The sequence below is a fragment of the Phoenix dactylifera genome, unplaced genomic scaffold (genome assembly GCF_009389715.1).
Source record: "Phoenix dactylifera cultivar Barhee BC4 unplaced genomic scaffold, palm_55x_up_171113_PBpolish2nd_filt_p 000113F, whole genome shotgun sequence".
Taxonomy (NCBI): Eukaryota; Viridiplantae; Streptophyta; class Magnoliopsida; order Arecales; family Arecaceae; genus Phoenix; species Phoenix dactylifera.
Genome location: NW_024067685.1, coordinates 876184 through 899748, shown reverse-complemented (window position 1 = coordinate 899748; position 23565 = coordinate 876184). Strand labels below are relative to the sequence as shown.

The following is a 23565-nucleotide window of genomic DNA, read 5'->3' as shown; positions in this document are numbered from 1 at the left end:
AGAGAGAGGAAGATGATGAGCTAAAGTACTTGGTGATGGGTGAAGGAAGATCCTTTGGTGTACCAAGTTCATGATGTAAATTCTAATCCTTTGCTTTATACGATCTATCTTTTGATTATGTTATGATTCTTATATGTTGAAAATTCTTTTATGATTTATGCTTATTGATACATGTTTTCCTCAATTATTTGATTCATCGTAGATATTCTAAGGCACGTTGAATGCTTAAAAAGAGAATTCATGTTATCAAGAACATACTCAATAATTAAATTTTATCTGCTTATAATTTTTAAAAGAAAACAAAAGAATCATAGAATTTATTGCATGAACTTGATATTATTAAAGGAGATTCTGGATCCCTACACCATCTTAATCTATCCAAACTTCGATTCTCTATTTACTGGTTTATTTTATATTTGCAAACCATCATCTTAATCCACAAGTTTATTGAATCAATTAATTTGAAAATTAAGCTAATAATCTATAGATCGTTCCCTGAGGAATCGACCTCGGACTTCCGAGTTATACTACTTGTGCGATTCTCCTGCACTTGGGAGAACAATTTTTCGAAAGCACCAAGGATGAACTTATCCAATTTTATATAAAATCACCTTTTTCATCCATTTATCTGCAAGTTACATCGAAATGATAGTTTTTTATCCCTCTCAGCATCCAAACATACATAGGGAATAACTACAATTATTGCTTGGTATAATACCATGTTGTCTAAACAGAAATTAAGGTTTATACCTATTTATATGATACAAATTAATACCTTTGGAACAACATTTGCATATCCCCAAAAAAAGCTCATGCTCTATCAGAATGTAGCCTAAAGAAGGGTCAATTAAGAGAGAGCTGATTCCACAATATACGAATCTTTTATAATAGATTTATTTTTAACACATAATGTAACTTATGCTAAAGTATATCACAAAACATATGATGGCATGTATATATATCATCCAAGATCCACAAAATTAGTATTGTGGCCCATGCCAGCCAAGTATTGAGTAGGTATGCTATCATAGATTCACAAAAAAGAGCCTGATTCGGCCCGGTGAACCAGGTTAGAACCAACCAAAATCGGGCAAAATCACCAGATGCAGCCGCGTTCAGACCCATTCTGATCTTATCTAATTTTGGATGACTGCATCATCCCGATTTCCGTATACCCAAAATCACACAGATACCTTGGCATCATCTGCCTCCAGCCTTCCAACCAATAAAAACGACGCACGAGGGCAAAACGTTCTCAAGAATCTGAGGATATCGTTTTGAAGTTCAAGCCCAAATGGTTTTTGCACCGCCATTCTAACCCAACTTTGTAACTACCACGAACAACGGGCTAATGGAACCGTATCCAGGGCCCACATGATGCGATGCCTTGAGCTGATTGGATGGGTCACATTTCGCAGTTTTCTTTATGTAATCTTTTCAAGTACTTCTCAAAACAGGAAAATAGTGTTTGTGCCCTAATCTCCACGCTGCCTTTTCCATCCGTATACGGGGGGTCGGTCGCTTTAAAGCTTCTGATTCTGAGGTTTTGGCTTCTTTGCATACTCCCCCGCCTATGGTTTCCTTCTAGGGTTTTACAGCCCCTCTGTTTCTTCTCTCCTCATCTCAAAACCCAAACCCTAAGAAACTTCTCCTCCGCTCCAGCCATGGATAGATACCAGAGAGTAGAAAAGCCGCGGCCCGAAACTGCCATTAACGAGAACGAGATTAGAATCACCACCCAGGGCCTCATCCGGAACTATGTCAGCTATGCTTCTAGCCTCCTTCAGGTCTATCCTCTTTCTCTAGCTGTCTCCTTTGTATAGAGCCGTGGAATCTATTTTAAGCTCGTTGTTTTTTTTTTTTTTTTTTGTAATTCAATTGCGGGTTGTGAATGTTGGCGAGAAAATCTCCTCTGTGGTTTAGTCGGCATTTTCTTTTGATTTTCCCTCTGATTTTTTTTTTCAGATTTTGTTTTCTTGGGATGTCAGATTGCAATTATTTGGATATCTATGCAGTCTGCACCCAATTTTTTTTGGGTATAATGGATTTTCAGTGGTATCGTATATTTTTTCCCTTCATTCCATACCAGTTCTACATATGTTTTGTGGTGCAGTGTTTTGTTAAGGGTGCTTTATCTTTTTTTCTTTTAAAAAAAAGTTCGTATGAGCCGCTTAACTTCTATCAACTAGACGGCTATGTTAATTATAAATAATTATCCAGCATTAAATTTGTTGATATTTGTTGTTTGGCGTTTTCTTTTGACCAGTGGATTTGTCTATTTCTTTTGATGCGGTGTCTTCTTAAAAGTGTGCAACTGCTTTGATTTAGGTATGATTGCATTTGCTTGAAAGCATGTGCAATTATATGAATGTTAATATAGAGAGGTTTTGTCTTTGCGGTGCGTCAATTCAAAATTAGCTGCACCACATGGCGATTTTTGATGTTCATTAGAGTTTATCAAGGGATAAACTACTTCAATTAATTACAAGATCATTGCTAGTGAATCTTTTCAATTTTTTTGAAAGATTAGTCAAGTTTTGATTTTTTTTTTAAATATAACTTATGCCAGTTATACAAGTAGGTCATAAAATTATCCACGTCTTCCATGATGAAATTCCTTAAATCAAGGTACAAATTTATCTTTTTATGCATGACATATGGTTTCTTATTGATGAATCTACTGTTTTCATTTGCTTGTACAGACACAAGAAGATTGCTTGCTGCCTTTTCTCACAACTTTTGCATTTATTGTTTTAACAACCTTTTAGGAGCATTTCCTGACAGGAAATATGTTTATTTTCTAGAAATGTTCTGTCATCTGCGCTAGCAAAGTTTGATTTCATGTGAAATCAAGACTATGGAAATATCTAAATCATGCTTTATGATGCCTTTCTTTGTCTATATGAAAGGTTCTATGTTGATAATTGGTAGTAGAAGCATCTTACAAGTATAGCATTGTCGAGGATCTGGTCCTGTGATGATATATGTAAATACTAGGAGCATTTTGTTGGCATGGCAATGCCAATGCCAATATCTAGGATCTAGTGCCATCATGATGTCATTTTATACTGTTTTATTCTACTTGTGCTCTGTATTTGCAGGTACATATATTGAATTTCTTGGATCCTACCTTGTATCCTGAAATTCTCCACTTACTATGTTTTTGAAATGGTATATATTGCAAATATGTAGTCCTTTGGGATTTTTCAGCACCAAGCCCTTGCAAAAATAGAGCTTGTGTGACATAAGTTAGGTTGGGGGAGTTGATAGATGAAGAGTGCTCTTACAATCCATCAGTTTTGTAATCTAAGGCGAAGATTCTACTTGATGTGATGGCTATGTTAAAAAGCTTTTGTTTGTGGGTGTAACTTATGGTAGTACTCAATGACAACAAAATCTCATTGTCTAGTTCTCTAAAGATGTTATTAGCTCTATTACTCAATGATTTTGTCTTTGGATTGTGTAGATGTTTTGAAGATTTTGACAGTCTTAGACTAACATGCAATAGGTTTAACATTTGTTATGCTTATCTTATTTAAGATTTACATTGTATGAGTCACTAAGGACATTGCACATCTCCTGTGCTCAACATTTGAATTCAGAGGCTGCTGTCATTAACTGCTTGGAAGAAAGAGAGGAATGGGAAAAGTAGTTTAAGTACTATAAAATGGAATAAGTTTTCAAAGTAGAGGGATATCCATTATATTTGTAAGGTGCTTCATGGATATTTTCCCCCTCAAATATAACTTTTGTATATCTTAAAGCTGCATTTGGTCCAAGGACAGAGGAGGGCTGAATGGAATGAAAGCCCCTTTTTACCCATTTGTTGCACTTCAACCCACCAAATGCTAGAAGAGTAATTAATTTATTTTGAAGGCAAGCTGGATGGTACTTTTTCCATTTGGACCTTAATCATCATTTTTGGCATGCCCATTAAAGGGCAAAATCAAGGATTATGCATATCTTTACATCCATGCATATTTATTCCAAACAATACAAGTCAATGAGTTTTTGACTGAAATTGTATCTATGCACAAATTCAACTAAGGACTAGAGGATTTTAGGCAAGAAATGACTTTTCCCCAAAATATTCATTAAATTATGAGAAACGAAAAAGGTAACATGTTGATCATGATTGTACATGTTGATTCATGTAGTCTAATATTTAGGAAATTTGTATACTTATATCATAAACCAACTCAAACCACTCATTTAGTTAGTAAAGGTCATTCAATTTGTGAGTGCTTGAAGCATAGATGATGAATGGTTTTTCGTTTTTTAATGATTATAGGTGTTGTGGGTTGTAATTAGCATCACGTGTGATATCAATCACCCTTATTGTTGCTGGTTTTAGGCATTTTGGATGCTGCTAGTCATCCATTTCTTTTTCACCTTTCACTATTTGTGCTGTTGAATGGATCTTTTGTTTTTTTTAATGATTATAGGTGTTTTGGGTTGTAATTAACAGCAAGGGCAATATAAATAACCCTCGTGTCTTTGTGTTGTTCAATATTTGGGCTCACATCTAATTTTAAGCTTGAATCCAATATATTGAAAATGCATGCATTTTTAGAATTTAGATTACGCCATTGATCATGATTTACAATGTCTAAAATGCATTTTAATGATTATAGGTGTTTTGGGTTGTAATTAACAGCAAGGGCAATATAAATAACCCTCATGTCTTTGTGTTGTTCAATATTTGGGCTCACATCTAATTTTAAGCTTGAATCCAATATATTGAAAATGCATGCATTTTTAGAATTTAGATTACGCCATTGATCATGATTTACAATGTCTAAAATGCATAGAAGCCCAAAATAGTATATTTTGGAGATTTCTTACATGTGCATTAAAAGTACAGTTTCAGCAGTAAGGTATAACCACAACCACAACCATAACCATCCAGCCTTTTCTCTGCTATTTGGGGTCAGCATTATGAATCATCATTAACCAAGCATTCCTACTTAGGCCATGTTAGATTTTACTCCAAGCTTCTCTATGTCTGTCCTCTCAATCTCTACCCATTTTACCTTAGGTCTTTCCTTCATTTTCCTGCAAGCTTAGCACATTAAAGCAAGGATTGGCGAACCGGTACTGGGTGCTGTACCGGTCGGCGCTCGATACGGTTCAGTACGAGTTTGGACCGAACTGAATCGGTATGAACCGGTTGGCCCTAAATAACTTCCATTTGTTGGAGTTCTCTCATTTTTCGATTTTTTTCTATGATTTAAGTCTCATGTGATTTTTTAATGTTTTCTTGATGTTTTTTTTTATGTTCTCCACAAGGATCGTCGAACCGGTACCGAGTGTATCTTATTGCTAGATGATGTATTTTATTGCTTTAAAATGATACAAATCATAAAATGAACAAAATAAAATATCTTCAAATGAAGATACAATCAATTATAAACTTTTGAAGTCCAACAAACATACATAATGATATCTAAAATCGGATCGAGTGGTGATGTCTCTTGTAGATATTTAGATCATCAGCATAATCAGGAGACACATCAACCTATTTCTCCATCCAAGCGGCATTATAGTATTGTATGATCATTCCATAAGGAACGTGCACTTGGTTATAAGCACTCCCAGATTTCTCGTTGAAGCTTTGGCTCTAAGAGGTGTCTTCTGGCTGATAATACGGTTGTGGAGGGATCCATCCGAACATGTCGGCAGCAAAATCTGACCCGTGAGATGCTTCGGGTTGCGTAGGATAGTAACCATCGGAAGATGCCTCAGACGCATCGAGGACCTGTGCATGCCCCTAAATATGTTTCTGATTTTACAATTATTGCCACAACGCCCGCTATGGGCCTGTGGTAGTAGCACCTAACTCGGTGCGAACCAACCGGTTTGCATCGAGTCCGAGTCCGAGTCCGAGTCGAACCGGATGGAACTAGTCCATTCCAGCCAGTCTTATTGAGGTTTTGGCCCCGTAGGGGCCGGAACTATTTTCCAATAGCGAACCGACCCGTCGGAGACCGGGTTGGCTCGGTTTGGGCTGAACCGGACGGTACAGCTCGGTTCAGCAATGCTTGCATTAAAGTACCTTTTCTTACTAGAGCCCCTATAGATCTTCGATGTACATGTGATGAAGTACCTCTCCTTTTTTCCAGCAGCAAGGTATAATAATTAAATTATGGTTTAGAAGTACCCAAACCTGATAAACTTTTAGTTTACGCATGATTTTAGAAGCACGGATTTTGATCTTTGCTATGGGTTCTCAACTTATGTAGTTAATCAAGCATTTTTCACATTTAGTCCATGATATTGTCCCAGATTGTTCATAGGTATGAACACCCAAAACACTTGACTTTTGGATTTTAAACTTTTTTTAAAAAATAGATCATGGGCAGCAATTTATATTTCAAGTCAGATGATCCCTAATATATTTTAATTGGTAAATTTTGGTCTTAAATTCTTTCAAGAGGCTTGCTTGTATACGTAAGCTCTAATGACCATCAAGGCTTGCCAAACTACGTGGGGTTGACTCTATAAACCATGAACTGTTAGTTATTCCCATCTAGGGTTGCCTTTGTATTATCTATAGGGCTTTCCTTCCTAACATTCTTAGATGATAGCTTAGGTCTTACCCTGTTTATAGACCCTTGAAACAGGTTTGAGTGCCTCTCCTTACTGATGCCTCTTGAAATATTTGCTGTATATACACATGCCAACTCAATCAGTTTGTTCTCAAATCTCAATTGATGCAACTCCTACACCTCATGAGATTCTTCAACTTAATCTGCTTACATTTATCAGGATTTATCTCGAGATTTTTATTTCTGTCATGTTTGTTTGTATGTTGTCGTATGTTATCTCCAAGTTGATAAAGATTATGTACATACCTTTTATCAGTTCTTTATATCTTTCCACTAATTTTATAAGCAACAGGACAAATTCCATTATCAACATAAGACAACAGAATTGGTTAATATATTAACATTTGTTGTTGCCATTTTCTGCAACTTTTTACTGTGGCTGGTAACTTAGAAAAATGTTTTATCCTACAATAGCTGCTGCTATTTTGTACTTCACCCTTTTCTCTCTCTTGTACATGGATTTCATTACACATATGGCCTAATAGAGAGCAAGTTTTGAAAAGTTGAGTATACTGGCCCCTTACTGGCCAGTATGTACTTCACTGGCCTTGAGTCAATAAAAGGGAGCCAGTAAGCTAGGGGCTGGAATGCTCTGGGCTAGAACCAGGCTAGTACCAGCCATATTGGCTTGTATCAGGCAGATTATGCCTAAATCAAGTTTTAATTTCACCAAATCAAGCGGTTCCACCCAGGGTTACTTGGGATGGATGCTAATTTGTTTTAGCATGGAAAATATCTAAGAAATGTACAAACTGCTATATCGATTTGATGCTACTGAAATTTGAACAAAAATGCTGAATTTTAAGATTAGTTTAGTTTTTAACTAATTAGGCTAATAATAGGATATTAAAAACTTAATCGTCAAAATTAACATAGAAATCATTGTATGATTGTCTAGGTTGTAAAAAGACAGGAACTTATTTAAAGAAAATATATTAGATTATATATAATATAACATAGCAGAACTTGTTTTGATAATTATTAACTACATGGTGTAGAAAACTTAAATGATGTTTATTTTGGGTAACATATTTTTATAAGATTAATGAAATGTAAGATACAAGGATTCAAATCCTATGGGATGGGACTGTCCTAGTTTTTTGGTGAAAAGGGATGTGCCACATCCCAACACTTAAGGCAAAGAGGTCTTGTATTGTCCCAATCCCCATCCCATCCCCTTGTCTTGACACTCGGGATGGTGCCCAATCCCAACACTTTGGATGTTGGGACACCATGCCATCCCAGCAGGGCTTAAATTATTGGTTAGATATTTAAATAAATATCCTTTTACTTAAATCCATGAACTCTTGTATTTTACTATTGGTAAGTATATAGAAATAAATTATAATATAAAACTTAAGACATTATGCTTCTGTTGGATGCCATCCTTTAACATGTAGTTTGTTTTTCTTTTATCATGTACAATTGAGAATTAGAAAATTTGCTGATATTAGCTTTTGCTTGACACAAACTGGTCAAATTGATTTCTAGTAAATGTAAGAAGCTATTAGCAGAATTCAGGATAGAATATGATTGTTGTTGTTGCCAACTTCACATACCATTATGAAAACTTCAGATTACATTAAATTGGATGACTAAGGCAGTGAAATTGATGCTTCTACCATTATTAGGAAAATAAAACATAAGAAAGAATGTGTGAAAAAGTTGGAGACCAAACTATGTAGTACCAGAGGCATATGGGTCGTGTCAAAACATTCTGGTCAATACCTGTTGTTGATACAGCATGCAATGCAATGTGTTCCTTTACCTTTGGTCGATATAGGTGTGCTACTTGATATTTCAAAACTTGACAAAGAGTTATGAAAGCAGTTATATTTTCCCAGGTATCTCGGCAGAAGAGGATTTCATTGACTATAGCCTGGCATCTCCTGCTTCCCACACAGCACAGAAGAGAAAGGGCCTCATATTTGTCTGCAATTTTGATTTTTGACTGCTTTTCTCTACATCATCATTTCCCTGGAGTTGCTTTTCGTAGTCAATTCGACTTAACCTTTGTGAATTTAGCACATATAAGAACTCAAGACCTTGGACAATTTTTCCTCTGCTAATTGGAGATGTTAGTAAGTCTATGTTAACAGACAGAAACTTCTGTGAATATGCATGATTTAGAGTTCTTGTTTTGGAGCATGCTTCAGCTATCTAAGGGACTAAAACCATTTGTGAAATTGGAACATTTTTACTGAAATAATGAAGAACCTTGTCTCTCGAGTGGCTGATTTTGGTCAAGTTCCCGGTATATACTAAAATTGATGGATACTAACATTTTGATTAGAACCAAATTCAGTGCATCTTGCTTGGGAATAAGTTTAGATCATAGCCAATGCTTAATCTTCTGTCAAAACTAAAATAATTTGGCTCGAACCCGAAAAGAAGATGTATGATTGTTAAGGCTCTGTTTGGTTGCAGGTTAGCAGATTATGCCTGTAACCCCCAAACAAAGGCCTCTTCTTTCCTTGGTCAATGGTTGAAAACTCACTTAACCTGGTTAATGTTGTTTCACCCCTTTGTGGGGTGGGTTTAAATAATCATCCTATCCGTCCGTTACACCCTCCCCCCCTTTTCTCTCTTACTTTTATTACCTTTTTTCCTTAAGGTATCCCAAGAAGCCCCAGAAATTCAACCAAATAGGGGTTTTCATTAATCTAGGGAGAAAGGAATCCTGAAGCATTTCATGCAGGTTAGGCATAGCTAACCCAGGGTTTGCTATCCTGCAATAAAACATTGCCTAAGTGGCCAAATTCAGTCAATTTTGGTGAAAGCTACTTATATGTTTGTCATTGCCAGGATCAATGGATCTTGACAAAATAAACAAATGGCCCATCAAATAAGCTGAAAACATGTTTGCCATCCTTTTTCAGATCAATACATCAGATAACAGGAATCTTTCCTTTTATATGAAAATGGGATGCATGTAAATGCACTACTAGTTGCCTTTTTCTTTTAAATGTAGATAAAATTGCCTTATGTTATACAAACTGAGTTACAAGGTGTTCCAATGTAGGGATTTTGATATCTAGCTCTGTTGCACCTGGTTTTAGCATTATGTGTAAAGGTTGTGTGCTATTTCTTACTGGGTATTCATCACCATCTTCTTGTCAAGACCATAAGTCTTAGATGAAAATGTTATGTTTGACAACAAAAGTAGAGATTAATTCATTCACAAGAAACCAATTATGTAGCATTTATCCTGATTCATGATGGTTCTTTTTGATAACGGCCAGAGTCTTCATATGATAGTTGTTAAAAGTCTATTATTAGATCCAATGATTCTTAAACTTTAAGGGCTATAATTACATAGCTGTAAGTCTGTTTGAACTTACAATTGATGATATTCTGGTGTCTGTTAGAGTGCTGAACTCCTAGTTGACTGAATCTGAAACACAAGAAATATAAATGAAATTAAAATTGGAAAAAATTATTTCTAACGTGCAAAATGTTGGAAATGGCAATTGGTGCCTTCTTCCATTAGAAAATTGTACAGAAAAAATGAGACGTGTACTATGAAATCTATATTAGCATCTTGATGTTTGAATCAAGATTATGTTTCCATTTAGAATACTATCTTATTTTTTAAAATAATATCCAGAATGGGTTTTCTCTGAGACATTCAGTGGCCTTCAAAAGAGGTTTCTTAGTAACTATATTTGAACCTGCCAAAGGACTCTATTGTGTGGAGTAATTGGGCCTCGAATAATCGTGCTGTGTAGCTAGTGCATATCAATCTTTCGTTAACTTTTAGTTTTCTCTGAGCTTTTTTTTTTAATGTATACAATTTGAGTTCATTCTGGATTGCTTCTAAGGTAGGCCATTGTACTTCCTATATAAGTTTGAGTTATGCACTAGAATAAATTGAAGGGTTAACTAATGAAACTTTACTTCCTTTTTAGCAAGCACTTGTTGCATTGCTGAACTTACTAGTTGCGAACTTTTGTTAACTTGTTTAGTGCAATTTTGATCATATGAAAACCTTGCTCAATGCTCATGAATGCTAAAAATTTCATTCTTGTTGAAGGAGAGGGGCTTTAACTATCTAGAAAGTATAATGCAGTAATTCTGTTTTTGCTTTTCTTTTCCTGCCTTTAATTTCTTTTGTTTTCACTGGCTATGATTTTGTAATCATTTTCCTTGCACATGTCTATATGTACTGACTCATATGTATGCAGGCTTTGACAGTGTTCAGAAACTAATTTTATGTTAATTGTCTTCGGGATGATGCTTTGATCAGGAAAAGAGGGTTAGAGAGATTGTCTTAAAGGCAATGGGACAGGCAATCAGCAAGGCTGTGGCTGTTGCAGAAATTATTAAGGTTAGTCTCCACTTCTCCCTATGCTATTTTTGATCCTTTTTTTTTCACTTCTCCATATGCTATTTTTTATGTTTTAACTTTTAAAGCTGCCTCATCATTTATTCTGAGTGCAGAACAAAATTCCTGGGTTACATCAAGAAACGGCCATCAGTTCAGTCAGTATCACCGATATATGGGAACCTATCGAGGAGGGCCTTGTACCGTTAAGTTTCTTATTGCTTTGACTGGTCATGACTAATTACATTTTTTTTATTAGATGCTAGTAATATACTGACCAAGATCCGCCGTACCGGGTCCGATAGGCGTACCGGTTGCCTACCGGACCGGTACGGGCCGGTTCGTATCGTGCTCCGGGCGGTACGAACCGGGAAGCTCTTCCCCGCCGGAACCGGGGAAGAAGAAGAGAACCAGAGAGAGCGCGGGGAAGAGAGGGAGGGAGCCCACCTTCGGCCGCCATCGGAGAGCCGCAGAGGGGCGTCGGAGGCCTCCGCAGCGGCGGAGCCCGCCGCCCCCCACCGGCCTCCGACGCCCCTCCGCGGCTCTTCAATGGCGGCCGAAGGTGGGCTCCCTCCCTCTCTTCCCCGCGCTCTCTCTTTTTCTCCTCGTCTTCTTCGTCTCCGGCAAGGAACTGGCCTGTACCGGTTTCCATGGCTCCGGCGTACCGGTAGCTGGCCGGACCGATTTGTACCGGCCTGTACCGGCCGGTACGGGCCGGTTCGGCATACGCTGATACTGACATTATATACCATTTTCACAGATTGGAGATGACGCGCCATGTTTCCATGATATCAATATCTCTATCAACCAGAGAGCTAAATAAGAACTCCCCTGGGTAATTCATTTGATGTTTTGTGCACTGTGTCTTAAAACATGTGGCAGAAATATTTTTGTATGGAGCTGAAATGCAGTTGGCAATTTCCTTAGTTGGTGTGGCCCATGTTATTTCAATCCTATTTTGAGTTTCCCCCCTTTATGTGGTAGGTATCAAGCTCCATTGCACTCAGAGCAGCCAAAACAACAACAAAAATTCCATCAGCCACAACTATATCAAAAACAGCAGCAGCGTCAGCCCGGACAAGCACAAGGTCAACTTAATGAAGGTACAATTTGTTATTGGTAAGATATTGGATGATTGAAGCTGCTAATAATTTTCATACTTGATAAAGATTCATATGGACGTGGACGTGGTCGAGGTAGGGGAAGAGGAAGGGGTTGGGGTAGAGGAGGATACGGTGGATATGGCGGATATGGAAACAATCAAGGTGGATATGGCAATAACCACGGTGGATACGGTGGATATGGCAACAACCAAGGCGGATACAACGGATATGGCAACACCCATGGTGGATACGGCGGATATGGCAACAATCAAGGTAATCCACCTGTTTTTATATACACACATTTTTAATAGATGCTTGATCAGGGATCCGTTGGCTGGCCTCTAGGGCCCATCTGAGTTTAATCCGGAATAGCGCAGAGTTCTGTCATCATTAAACTGACATTACTTGGTTCTAGGTTCACCTTTATTTTCTTTCACTTTTTTTTAATGGTTGTTGAATCTTCTGCTCATGTTAGAAAATGGTGGATGGAACTGGAATTGGGGTCGAGGTGGTGGGCGAGGTAGAGGTGGTTGGGGCTACCGTGGTAAGCTTTCAATGATCATTTCTATACCTTGCATTGCTATTTTACATGATTTCAAGTTCTTGCCTATGCACTTGGAGAAGCTCATCAGATGAGTTTGTGATAACACAAATCCTTAAAATTATCTCTGGTTATAAGTCTGTCCGGCATTTACATTGCCTTACAGAAATTCTCTCCTAATGAATTCGAAGTCAATGTTGATCTCATGTCTCATTGGTTATAACTTGTAAATGTCTCTGATACCAAATTAATTCAGGAACTCTTATCCTGCTTTCTCAATTTTAGACATATGATCCCTTATTTTTACGATGTTGCTTTGTTATAAAGGACTGCCCTAATAGCTTGGATTTTGTCTCGGAATAGTAATGAGCTCAGGCTGGCTTGAGGCATGTCAGGCTGTACCTAGATTGGTCTGTGCTTAGGCTTATTTGATTTGAACTTTGGGTCAGGCTAGTCGCAGATTTTGTCCTGAAATATATGGGTTGGATATTTGATTCCCTCCTCGTGGCTGAGCTTGATGTCTGCATACATATGTACAAAACACATAAATTTTGTGGTGTGGATAGGCAGGCACTTGAGCATGTGTACATTTGTCCCTACTTAAATAGATAGGCAAGCACACATGCACATGTGTAGGCATAGGGTGGGAAGAAAGCACTTTTCATCCATTGCAATCAATTTTGGGGCTTACAAAATGGAAATCTAAGCCATTATATGTCATTTGTGAGGCCTATAAACAAAAATCATGTGTATTGAAACATATTCTCTATGCATCAAAGTCATCCTAAAAGTCATGTGTATTATAAATTTGGCATGACTTGATGCATAAGCAGTCTCCAAAATACTTGAGTTTTTGTTTATAGGTATTTTTGGCATTGTAAATCACATTTGATGGTTTGAATTTCTATACTACAACCTGCACCAATGAATATTGTGATAGGTGTTGAGTCCTCTCTTTGCACTCTGTATTTATTATTGAGGTTTGAAAAACCAACCATATCATGATATACACTGACCCATGCCACGATGCATATAATCCTGTATTGCCCTGTATTGGCTAACCATTAATTGATTGGTGGGCGTATTGTGGTGCATACCGTACCAATACATAATTGGTGTGCTCCCATATGCTGAATTTCAGACCTTGTTTTTAAATGATCAACATATATACATGTGTAATTTGTATCTTTGTGATTCTATGGAGCCACATAGACATCCAAATCACTATAAATTACAACCCTATTGACTCTAGGTAACTCATGATTTTGCTAGCATTTTCCTAGTCATAATAGGACATGAATTACTTCTATGCCCCAGATAGATGGTCATCTAATTTTTAGCTGGATTGGGGTTCAAGTATGTGGGCGACACATACCCTAGGGTGCCAAATCCCAAGCTGCTAGCTGGTCATAATAGGACATGAATTACTTCTATGCCACAAATAGATGGCCATTTAATTTTTTTCTGGATTGGGGTTCAAGTATGTGGGCGACACACATACCCTCGGGTGCTAAATCCCAAGCAGCGATCTGGATTGGATCTTAATTAAGTTAGCAATGGGTCTTTTTCTGCTTGAACCACCTGGTTATCGTAAACCTGTCTGACTTTGCTCTTACCATGTTTACTTCCTTCATCTTCCATCTTGGCTTCCTCAATGCTAAACACTTTCTATTTTTCTTTCAAAGTAATTCAAGAAAGTACAAGATAAAAATGTAAAAAAAAAAGGAAAGAGGGGGAGGGAGTTTTTGGAAGAAACCAATATAAGAATGATGATCTGAGATTCAGGATGAGTAGTGTGACTTTTAAAAGTTGGGGAGAAAAGGAAGAAGATGGAGAGCATTTGGAGGATTCTATTTCAAAAGAAGGGATTGGGGATGAATAAGATGGCTTTTGGTTTCATGTATTTTGTGCCATTTTTTGTACAATAAGTGGGGCTCAAAAGAGTTGGATGGATCATTTTGTTTAAGAAAATTTGTATAAATTTTCCTTTATCCTTAATAGTTGGACGGATCATTTTGTTTAAGAAAATTTGTATAAATTTTCCTTTATCCTTAATACAGACCCGGCTTTCGTAGCTTGCACCGAGCACCACCCTCTCTTTTATCTGGGTGTCAAACACCCAGATAAAGAACTCAGACCTGCCACTCTCATTTATGTTCCATTTCTTATACTTTTGTTATTCCTAATCCACTATATTATGTTTTCGAAAAAAGAAGAAAAAGAAATACAAAAGATTGCTGTTTTCTTTGGATTACCTCTTAAAATCATGCACTCATAGTGACTGAGATGGCCGAAGACTAAGTAATTTATACCAAGCACTCTTCTTATGGCTATATTCAATCTCTTGGCCCTGCAGAAAGGAAAAAGAATTTCACATTCTTCCTTTCAGGAAGAGAGGATTAGGGAAATTCTTTTGATAGCTGCTTTCTCCATTTGGGAAAAGCATGACAAAAATGGTTATTGATAAGTACTTTTGATATCTGATACGTGTCTATTGTATGGAGCTGGACCAAGTCATACAAGCCATGCATAATTGGTGGGCTTAGTTTGAATAGTTGTTGCATAACCAGTGGGATTAGTCAAACAAATTTGTTTTGTTAACTTAACTTTCGTTAGTCTTAGGAGTTGTATTAGGTTGGGGTTGTTTTTGAACGGGTCATCTTAAGTTGTTAAGGTAGGTCGAGAAAGGTGGAAGTAGCTGTTGCACATCTTCTATAAATTCATAGGTTGTGCTGCCATTGAAGGGCGAAAAATAATAAAAAAATCTTTTTAGCAAGTTTATCTCTTGTTATCTTGGAGGTCGGTTATCCTCGAACTTAACCTTTATCTCCTTCTCTACATCTTCTCCTCTTCCTACCCAATCAAAATAAGGAAGAAACGCCAATGGGCAGCTCGGCTCCAACACCTCGACTTTGATCCGCTCGGGGCGGGCTTGCATGAATTGGTATCAGAGCCAGACATGGCAGACGACCAACTTTATGCGAAGCTAGAAGCTGCATTTTCGGCCATGACTCAAAGTAATGAAAAGTTCAAGACGGACATTCAAGAGATGATGATGAATCTGCACGTACAAATCAAGCAACTTTAGAGCAATAATGGCGAATCATCCAATGCTCGACCAAGGTCGAGTAGATCGGTCGATCCTGTTAATTCCAATCCATCCGGAGGTTCTTTTTCTTCGCTTCCCAAGATCGCTAAGCTGGACTTTCCCCAGTATAATGGCAGTGATGATCCAACTAGTTGGATTTGCCGGGTGGAGCAATTTTTTCATTTTCAACATACTCCAATGGTTGAACAAGTACCATTAGTTGCATATCACCTTGAAGGGGATGCACAACTATGGTTTCAGTTGCTAAAATATCAAGAACAGGAGGTGACGTGGGAGACCTTGATGGCGGGATTGCACTCACGTTACAGACCGACGTTTGGCGACCTAACCAAACTGAGGCAATCTGGTACTGTTTGTGAATATCAAACACAATTTGAGCATCTCAGCCGTTCAAAGAGGATGTCTCAAACCAACAAGTGAGTTGCTTCACTAGTGGGTTGAAGGAGGCTATTTGGTTGGACGTGCTAGCTATGAGGCCAACTTCTCTTTCGGAGGCTGTCGGTTTAGCAAGACTTTATGAAGCTAAGCTGACCTCCCAACAATCCACGTCCCAACCTAGTTCGTTCTAACCGGTCGTCTTCTATAAGACCAAGTCCTATTCCTACTACCAAAAGAATGATGCTGGAACAGATGAAAGAGCAGAGGGAGAAGGGTCTTTGCTTCCACTGCAATGGCAAGTATGGACCAAATCATCAATTTAAGCATTTATTCTTGATCGAGACATAATGGACACTGGAAGATGAAGCCTAGACGGAAGAAGACATGGATTTGGTCGATGAAGAAGACGAGGTAACACGAGCTATTTATCTCCATGCTATATCTGGAACATCTACTACTCAGATGTTGCGGGTCCAAGGCTATTTGGGAAGGTTTCTATCATAGTTTTGATAGATTCAAGCAGCACCTACAAATTTCTTAATGAAAAAGTCGCTAGCAAGGCTGGTCTCTCTGGCATTCCTAATGGCAACCTTGAAGTCATGGTAGCCAATGGAGAAAAGTTATCCAGTAAAGGAAAATGTTCAGGCTTGCCCTTGGTAATTCAAGGAGTTTCTATCCAAGTGGATTTTTATCTCCATCTGGAAGGCATTGATGCAATTCTAGGGGCTCAGTGGCTTGAAATGTTGGGTCCCATCTTGATGGACTTCCAACAACTTCAGATGACCTTCAAAGTTGGGAACTAAAAGGTATATGTTCGCGGGCTCAAGGAGACACATAAGCTCGTAGACAAAGATGGTGTTTGTCGAGCACTAAAACAAGGAGAAAGGGGTATGCTACTCACCTTATGTTCCTTGGGAGATCCACAAGACAACTTCAAAAAAATTGAACATATCCCTAAGAAGTCTATAAGAGATCTTTTGCTCGAGTTCTCAGATATATTCAAAGAGCCAGAAGGGTTGCCACCCCCAAAAGACCATGACCACCATATTGATCTTAAGCTTGGAAGTGGACCGGTTTCTGTCAGACCATACAGGTATCCCCATTTCCAAAAAGTTGAGATCGAGAAAATTGTATCGAACCTGCTCAAGTCCGGTGTGATTCGGCCAAGTACAAGTTCATTTTCTTCTCTTGTTATACAGGTGAAGAAGCATAACGGATCATGGTGAATGTGTGTGGATTACCGAACGCTCAACCAAATCACCATCAAAGACAAGTTTTCAATCCTTGTCATTGATGAGCTTCTGGACTAGTTGCATGGAGCACGGTAATTTTCTAAATTGGATCTTCGTTCTGGTTATCATCAGATGCTTGTTTATCCTTCCGATATACATAAAACGGCATTTCGAACACACGAAGGTCACTATGAATTTCTAGTTATGCCCTTCGAGCTAACTAATGCTCCTTCTACCTTCCAAGCTCTCATGAACACGGTCTTTAAGAAGCATTTGAGAATTCCTGCTTGTATTTTTTGACGATATTTTAGTGTTCAGTCCAACTTGGGAAGCACACCTAAAGCACATGCGGGCAACATTGCTACTATTAAGAGAAAATCGGTTGTATGCAAAATGGGAGAAGTGTCAATTTGGCCTGCAACAAATCTGTTACCTTGGCCACGTTGTTAGAGAGCAAGGGGTGGCAGTGGACCAAGAAAAAATTGCTGCAATCTTGGAATGGCCCAAACCAAAGTCCTTAAAAGAATTAAGAGGTTTTTTGGGGCTTACGGGATATTATCGCAAATTCATCAGAAATTATGGGAAGATAGCAAGCCCACTTACAGATATGCTCAAGAAAGATGCCTTCAAGTGGAGCCCAATGGCAGAAAATTCATTTGAACTTCTTAAAGAAGTAATAACCAAGGCCCCAGTTCTTGTCTTACCTAACTTCAATAAACAATTTACGGTGGAGTGCGATGCATCCCATCATGGTATAGGGGCCGTGCTCATGTAGGAGGGACGACCCATTGCTTATTTCTCTTAGGCTCTTAAGGGGACCAAATTGCATGTCTGCATATGATAAAGAATTGGCATTGTTGTTGACCATTCAAAAATGGAGACCATATCTTTTGGGATCTAACTTCATCATACGATCCGACCAGAAGAGCCTTAAATATTTTTGGGAGTAGCAGATTATTACACCGACTCAACAAAATTGGTTATCTAAGTTGCTAGGATATGACTTTATTATTGAATACAAACATGGAAGGGAAAATCAAGGCGGCCGACGCACTTTCTCGACGTTAAGATTTGGAATTATTTGCAATATCTAAAGTTATTCCAAGTTGGTTGGATTCTGTCAAGGAGAAAGTTCGTAGTCATCCAGATATGAATAGGTTGGTGGGTTTAGGCCAATCTGATGACGTGGTGGGCCCATTCAGCTATAAAGATGGGGTTCTCTTCTTTAAAGAGAGGATATATTTAGGAGAAAAGTCAGCACTCAAGAAACCAATTATTGATCAGTTCCATAATTTTGGGCATGAAGGGTTCCAAAAGACTCTCCAGAGAGTGGGGGAATCTTTTTATTAGAAAGATATGAAATGATGGGTGAGAGAGTTGGTTCAGCATTGTGATACTTGTCAGCGTCAGAAAGCTTTGCACACACATCTGGCATGGCTTCTCCAACCACTGCCTATTCCTCAACGGATTTGGGAAGAAATTTCAATGGATTTTATTGAAAGACTTCCTTTATCTCATCACAAATCTACCATATTGGTAGTGGTTGATCGTTTGTCTAAATATAGTCATTTTATTGCTTTGGCTCATCCTCTTACAGTGGTGAAAATTGCTAAAGTTTTTTTTGAAGAAATTTTTCGTCTGCATGGAATGTCGATCTCTATTGTTTGTGATAGACAAGGTTTTTATAAGCACCTTTTGGAAGGAGTTATTTCGGCTACAAGGAATGAATTTTCGATTTAGTTCAGCCTGTCACCCCCAAATTGATGGCCAATCAGAAGTTGTGAATCAGACAGTTGAGATGTACTTGCGCTCTTTCACAGGCCTAAAGATTGGAGTCGATGGCTTCCGTGGTGTGAATACAATGACAACACCAGCTGGCATAGTGCTGTTAAGGGTACTCCATTTGAGATGGTTTATGGTCGACCAGTCCCTACACTTCTCTCATATTCCAGGCTCATCCAAAGTAGACACGGTGGATCAAGTCCTTAAAAAGAGAGGAAATTATTAAACAGCTCAAGGATAATTTGAAATCGGCTCAAAATCGGATGAAGACATTAGCTGATAAGAAGAGGTTAGATCGAGAATTTCAAGTCGGAGACTCGGTATTTGTGCGACTGCAACCTTATAGGCAGACATCTCTATCTCTTACATGGGATGTCAAATTGGCACCCAAATTGTATGGACCATATGAAATACTGCAGAAGATGGGCCCCGTAGCATATAAGCTTGATCTGCTAAAGGATTCCAAAATACACCGTCTTTCATGTTTCTTTGCTCAAGGCCAAGTTAGGAGATCACACTGAAGCTCAAAGGGAATTACCTTTGCAAGGAGAAGATGATCAGCTACACCCTCAACCTCAAACTGTTCTCAATCGTAGGAGGCACAAAAACAAGGACCAAGTACGCATTCAATGGAGGGGGTTAGAACCATCAGATGTTACGTGGGAAGATGTGCAAGAGATCCAAAACCAATTTTCAGGTTTTCTTCCTTGAGGACAAGGAATGCTTTAAGAGGGGGAGAATGATACGTGTCTATTGTATGGAGCTGGACCAAGTCATACAAGCCATGCATAATTGGTGGGCTTAGTTTGAATAGTTGTTGCATAACCAGTGGGATTAGTCAAACAAGTTTGTTTTGTTAACTTAACTTTCCTTAGTCTTAGGAGTTGTATTAGGTTGGGGTTGTTTTTCAACGAGTCATCTTAAGTTGTTAAGGTGGGTTGAGAAAGGTGGAAGTAGCTATTGTACATCTTCTATAAATTCGTAGGTTATGCTTCAATACATCTTCTATAAATTCGTAGGTTGTGCTGCCATTGAAGGGCGGAAAATAATAATATTTATCCTTTTAGCAAGTTTATCCCTTGTTATCTTGGAGGCCGGTTATCCTCGAACTTAACCTTTATCTCCTTCTCTACATCTTCTCCTCTTCCTACCCAATCAAAATAGGGAAGAAACGCTAGTGGGCAGCTCAGCTCCAACACCCCGACTTCGATCGGCTCGGGGCAGTCTTGCATCAAAATCATCCATGATAGCTGATTTGAGCAACAGGGGATGAGAGAGTAAGGAGGATAAATATATTGTTGGATTTACCATTTCCATCTAGCACTAATACGATTGGTGTTAAAAAAAAACTCTTGCAAGAAGGCTGGCAAGGGATTTATTGTAGAAATACCAACTCTTGTCAGATCATAATGAGAATTGTTAAATTTTGATTCCATGGATTATTCCCCTTAGTACAGTGCACAGAAGGGGGGAGCCATATGAGATGAAAACCTCACATACCATTATGGAATGGAGACTCTTTGAATGGAATGAACAACCGTAACAGATTTTGGCTACTCTACTCTATTTTATCATGGAATAATTATTCTTTTTCCTCTTTGGATCATAACCAAATCAAAACTTCTAGAGTTATCAAAATCCGTAGTAAAAGAAAGTCCTTGGTTATTCAACTTAGATGAAATCTTAGATGAAATAGTAATAGTTCCGTTCATTGGTATACTACGAAATTGTAATGAAATCCAATCTGATTCAAATATTTCATATCTCTCCTTGTCCAAACAAAATGGGACAATTTGAGCGGAAGGTCCACATTTTTAGAATTAGTCTGTTTTATGTTATTTCGTATTGTACAATTCCTTTGTTTGTGGGATCACTTTCCCCGAAGGGTAATGAAAAGAATTCTAATCCTATTCTTCAAGTACCTGGGCAATGGAGGAGGCACACAAGAGCTGGAGATGATCTTGGAAATTAGAGAGTGGAGGAAATACAAAAGACGGCAGTGAAAGAGGAAGAAAGGGGGAAACTATCATGATGATATAGTGCTGGAGAAGTTCAGGTTTATTCCTGATTAATTTATTAGACATGGACCAGTTTAGATATTTTTTATGAAAACAGATGGGTCAAATGGAGAAAGATAGCAGTATTATATCGAGCAGGGTGAGGTCCACCAGCTCATATCACAGGATGGGGGCCTTACAATGTACATGCCAGCCACATGCCTTAACCAGCTCCGACAAAGTCTTCTTGGTTTGATGCAAGTGGGCAGCGCGGGAGCCCACTTACTGAAGTGGCCTCGGCTCCCCCAGGACTAAAGCCATAGTGGGTATTATCTTCCTTGAATTGGGTATAGCGGGAACGCAGTTTAGCTCTACTTCGGGCCAAGCAAACATCCCAAGTGGGCTCTCCCGGGCGCAAACTGAGCTGACGTCCAATTATGGGCAACCAAGCAGGCCCCAAGTCAACTATCTGTTTGATGTGCGGCTAAAACACCCAGGAAAAATATTATATTTGATGTAGTAGTCACTCCCAAAAGTACGTATATAACAAAACACATATCGCCTTTCCACATTTTTTCCATTCCGTTCATCCTTGAGTAGCTTGGTTTTCAGTAAAATTTTGATCCATTAAAAATCTGCTGTTAATATTATACTCATCCTTTTGCTTCACATTGTGGATGCATGTGATCTCACTATGTCCGATGTCATATGTGACAGGAGCGGGATATGAACGAGACAGAGGTGGTGGGGGTGCTGGAGGTAGAGGTTACGGCTATGGACGGGGAAGAATGGGTGGCCGTGGGAGGGGGAATCAGGCCTGATTTAGTGGTGATGGGCTTGTATGGTTCTTGTGCATGCTTGGTTTTTAGGGACAAAGAAAAATCTATCAAGGGACTTGTTTAGAGCCATCAAATATGACATTGTGGTTATCTGGCATAGGGTTTAATGATAAGCGAAGTGGTTCTGTGGTTGCTCTATTACATGTGAATGTTGGCAGGCCAAGTTTGTTCCTTTGTTTCCTATGGTTGCTGAGGTGCTTAGAGCATGCTGTAATTCACTCACCAGTTTCCCCCCATGTATTTAAAACATTTTTCATAGTGCATTTCTTGAAGCTTAAGTTCTATCTTGGCTTTCTTTTAAAATTAAATTTGGACAGATTTTTTGAGCATTCTACCTTGGCTTTCTTTTAAAAATGAGCAGATATTTTGAGCGTCCAAGAGCATTTCTCGGAGCAATTCAAGCTCATTTGCTTGACTTGCTTGCAGAAATTCTGGTCCAAAATCTATATGTTCTTACCTCATGGAAGTTTATTGTGGACATTTGGGAAGTTAGTTTTGTTATTATGACGAAATCTGAGACTGCTCTTGGATGGCTTGCTCTCCTGATGCTGAAGAGAATTTGTGACGGTGCCTCTTTATTTAGAATGAGCTTTCTGTTTGCCAAGGCAAAGATGCCATAAAGTTGCACGTGATTGGTGGAAGTATGCAATTTAAAGAGGATTTCTGCAGGCCTTATTTCCAATGCAGCAAGACTATGCTGGAAATTACTTTGTTCTGCAATGTAATGACACTATTGCTGATCAATTTTATTCTTTTTTTGATAAATTATCAATTTCATTCTTTTTCTTTCCCTTCTGCAACCCAGTCTTCTTCCATATTGGGTCTTTCATGCATGATTTTCTTATCATATATTTTTATAAAAGATTCGGTCTGTTGTATGCTAAGCCTAAAGTTCGTGGAATTGTACACTAATCTCGGCATGAGATTGTATATGTTTGTGTATACTGCAATCCGTCTTAATGGGGAAACTAAATTACTCTCTTCCAAGCTCCTTTTCACGTGGTATCTCATTAGGCTATATGGAATGGCCCATCCTTTCTTGCTCAATGTGCTTGCTTGGCCATGATTGATCTGTATGGTTGGATCCATTGATTCTATCTCGAGGAACCAACAACTTGCAGGTGGGGGATATTGGTGTGGTGGTATTGTGAACTGTCAATATTTAAATAATTAATTCAGTGTTTTTTTTGTATTTTTAGTTTTATGTTCGTAATTCCATGGTAGAGAATATCTTCGTCTCATTTCTGGTATATGTTTCTAATAGTTCAAAACTTTAGCGATCTATTTCAGATCTTATTTGATCTGTCTTGCTAAATTTTCCGCCCAAAGCTCTAATGGTCCTCTTTAATTATTTGATTCAAATTCTTGTGTTCTATTAAAATTTTTCCTGGAATTTCTTGCCAGTCATGAAACTTAAATGTTAACTGGCATTTGTTTATGGCTGGACACAGAGATGGGCACTGGGCCGGGCCGCCCACGGCCCGGCACGACACGGCACGAAGCGGGCCGTGCCTGGCACGGCCCGGCAGCTACAGTGCCGTGCCGTGCCTGGCACGGCCCATTTGATAGGGCCGGCCTGGCACGCGGGCCTGGCACGGTCCGGGCCTGGGCCCGGCTCGGCCCGATAAAAATTAATGCTTCATAAATTTTTT

The 23565-nt window shown here is 38.6% G+C and overlaps 1 protein-coding gene across 2 annotated transcripts; it reads left to right on the top strand.

Annotated features, from left to right (window-relative positions):
• Positions 1 to 1526: 1526 nt before the first annotated feature.
• Positions 1527 to 22221, top strand: LOC103695552 (protein FAM98B-like). Of its 2 annotated transcripts, none has more exons than XM_008776918.4 (8): positions 1527 to 1787; positions 10855 to 10935; positions 11049 to 11137; positions 11693 to 11767; positions 11917 to 12020; positions 12102 to 12308; positions 12511 to 12579; positions 21792 to 22221. In XM_008776918.4, the coding sequence occupies exons 1-8, from the start codon at positions 1665 to 1667 to the stop codon at positions 21893 to 21895; spliced, it is 852 nt and encodes a 283-aa protein (XP_008775140.1). In that variant the 5' UTR covers positions 1527 to 1664; the 3' UTR covers positions 21896 to 22221. The 2 variants fall into 2 exon arrangements, with proteins under 2 accessions (XP_008775140.1, XP_008775139.1); XM_008776917.4 differs by having other exon boundaries at positions 1530 to 1787; positions 11917 to 12035.
• The last annotated feature ends 1344 nt before the right edge of the window (positions 22222 to 23565 follow it).

Excerpts from the sequence above, each read along its gene's own strand:
- LOC103695552 (XM_008776917.4), top strand. The coding sequence starts at position 1,665 with ATGGATAGATACCAGAGAGTAGAAAAGCCGCGGCCCGAAACTGCCATT. Across the intron at positions 11,768-11,916 it reads CTAAATAAGAACTCCCCTGG|GTATCAAGCTCCATTGCACT; the intron begins GTAATTCATTTG and ends TTTATGTGGTAG. Across the intron at positions 12,036-12,101 it reads ACAAGGTCAACTTAATGAAG|ATTCATATGGACGTGGACGT; the intron begins GTACAATTTGTT and ends TACTTGATAAAG.